This window comes from Histoplasma capsulatum, genomic scaffold (assembly GCF_000149585.1).
Source record: "Histoplasma capsulatum NAm1 scaffold_8 genomic scaffold, whole genome shotgun sequence".
Lineage (NCBI taxonomy): Eukaryota > Fungi > Ascomycota > Eurotiomycetes > Onygenales > Ajellomycetaceae > Histoplasma > Histoplasma mississippiense.
In genome coordinates, this window is record NW_001813975.1 from 271,536 (window position 1) to 274,420 (window position 2,885).

Sequence of the window (2,885 nt, forward strand, 5' to 3'; positions counted from 1 at the left end):
CACATATATATATATATATATTTATATCTATGTATATTCGTGATGATGTTGACATTAACTAAAAAAATCCCCGTTGTAGCTTCTTTCGCCGGTCTCTTTTATCTCTCCCCTCTACCTCGCCGGTAAATTTCATCTTTTGGATAGCCGGGGTGAAGTGTGGAAAACATTCCTATCGCTTTTCCCAACACTTGGAGCGGGACTTATTGCGGCAACCAGAATCATGGACGCACGACATCATCCCTTTGATGTGCTCTTCGGCTCATTGCTGGGTATTTTATGTGGCTACGTCGCCTATCGCCAATATTTCCCTCCCCATTCAGAACCTTGGAGGAAAGGCCGTGCGTACCCAATTCGAACCTGGGGTACCGATCCCACTGCTCCCTCCCGCTCCCGGTTTGATATGGGAGGATCCAATGATTCGGTAGCGCCGCTGCGGCGTACAGATGATTTAGAGTATCAAGCTACCTCCACGGGTCAAGACGATGAATTCACGCGAAAACCCCCACCTGTTCGCCGGATGTCTAGCGACCGGATATCTTCTGCAGACCCTTACCTGCGGCGAAGACAGGAACTGGAGCGAGAATATTCGTCGAGCGGTGACTCCGCTGGAGTCGCGTTTGAAATGCAACCGGGTTCTGGGAGCCGGTCGCATCGCAGCGAGTCCACAACCTACGTAAATACCCCATATAAACCGCCACAAACGAGCTACCAGCCATACCCAGGACGAACCGCATCGCCAGCTGCACCGTCCACTCCGCCGCTCCCGACTAGCAGTGGACACCCCAGCTCCCATGTCGAGCCACCGAAAAGTTGAATAAGAAACAACCCTTATTCATAAGAACGCACTAAGTCTGAAGTAATTAGAGAATCTTATTTTAAAAGAAAGAATAGACGATTTGCCTAATTCGGGGGTCTTCACGATATTTTAATTTATGATATTTATTATGCCACACTTTTTTACCTAACATATTTTCCTACCCTTTTTCTTTTCTAATACCAGGCCATCGTTTTCCGTTTCCGTTTTCCGTTTCCGTTTCCCTTCGCTAGCAATGATGGCTTGAACCTCAATGCTTATTTTTTTCCCCCCGTTCTTTGACCACCAGCGTATGCAAAACAGAATTAAATCGTGACTGATACCCCTTCTAATTTCTGCAAGCCTGCTGCCTACATACATATTAGGCTGCCGTGGTGCAACTTCTCATTCTTTATCTTGAAGTGTTATTACCTCTTCCTTTCCTTTCCCCGCCTCTACACATTCGCGCCGTTTTTCCCTTGCGGAAATGAATTTATCCCCTCCCCCTTCTTTTGTGGTTGAGGTGGGTTCCCGGCTCTTATTGTTTTTTTATTGTTTTCCATTGTTTCCTTTCCGTATTATCTCCCCCAATTCCTTCAAGCTCATTTCTGCGTGGATGCTTTCCGGGGCCGAATTTATATGAGTTGGCGCCTGGTTTCTTTCTTCTTCATGCTTTTTCGGCCGATGATTCCCCTCCCACCTCTCTGTGATACTGTAAATCTTGGTTTTTGCCCATTTTTTTAATATATATTAAATTGCGGGTTTTGTTTTACTTTTGATGATGAGGGATGTTCCTTTTGTCACCCTTTTTGTTTTGGTTTGAACCATACAAATAGGGGTATACCCTTTAGAGGCGATGATAAGGGTTATGTCATGGTGTGTATATACACAGTCAATTGCCGTTTTTATCTCCGAGGTACAGTTTTGATTGTTCCCGTATATACAAATTTACGACTTGTGGAATAACTCATCTTTTTCTTGCTTCTGTTCTTTTTCTTTTTCTTCTTTTTCAGCTTTTTTTCAGCTGGTGGTGCTCTTTTTCACTTCCTGTAAAGCGGCTTCATCCCCGTTGTGTATTTGCATCTGCTGCTACCACCGCTATTATGCTTCATCAAGTGACTGACTGACCACCGACCCTTCTGATTTCTTTTTTTCTTCGCTGTAAATTTGTATACTCTTCGAGCAATTTTCATCTTAACAAAGCGCAGCCCAGTGCAGCATGGGTAAATAGCGCGTATGTTACTCTATACATGTAATATCATAGTTTTATGTACAGGATATTTCTTTTGCCCTCACCTTCTGGGATAGGGATAGCAAGAGGCCTACGTATGATTACATAATCCGACGTTGCCATGGACACGGATCTGATTAGATTCGGCTGCGGGAGTCGACCAGATCAGAGGAAAACTTTATCATCAAAGTTTCCATCGATCCCGTCAGAGAGTAAAAATAGCAAACGTGTAGATGTGGAGTATAGAGTACATCGCACAGGGCTTGTTTCCGATCCTTGATAGAGCGCAATAATGTCCATTATTGCGTCTCATATCCTTGAGCACTGCATCTTTCTTCCGCTGCCGGGCTTATCGATAGTCAGCTAACCAGACGCCCAGATCTCGGCAAACTACTGGTCTGGTGAGCTACTGCTGATGTTGACCCCGCCATTATCCCTCTTTGTCTCGAGCTTCGATCTTCCCAGCCACAAAACAAGTTGCAATCAACCACCCGCTCTTAAAAACCCACCAACTTCAGCCTTGCAGCACCAACGCCCCGACTGGTCGGCCAGGTGGACGACTCTCTCCTTGTGGTTGGCTGTACTCCGTATTTAATACCTCTGTGCAACGTCGATCCTGTTCCTTCGTTTCATGCTTTGAACCCTTCACTCTATACTTTATACAACTGCCCATCATATACCATCATATATGCCCCATCTCAAATCGTGACGAGGACGAAAACAATCATCTCCTCCCCAATCTCTCAGAGTACGGCAGCGTCACATGCAGCCACCGCACCCTCATTCTTTTTAAAAAAGGAAAAGAAAGGAAAATCCGAGGTCACAGTCAGATAACTACCAAGCTTGTATTGGTTTGGTTGG

At 45.3% G+C, this 2,885-nt stretch overlaps 1 protein-coding gene across 1 annotated transcript; it reads left to right on the top strand.

The window, feature by feature from the left end:
• Positions 1-220: 220 nt before the first annotated feature.
• On the top strand, positions 221-814 carry HCAG_07080 (predicted protein; the record flags this gene model as incomplete). Its single annotated transcript, XM_001537608.1, has 1 exon — positions 221-814. One exon carries the CDS (start codon positions 221-223, stop codon positions 812-814), a length of 594 nt encoding a protein of 197 aa, XP_001537658.1.
• Positions 815-2,885: the final 2,071 nt, after the last annotated feature.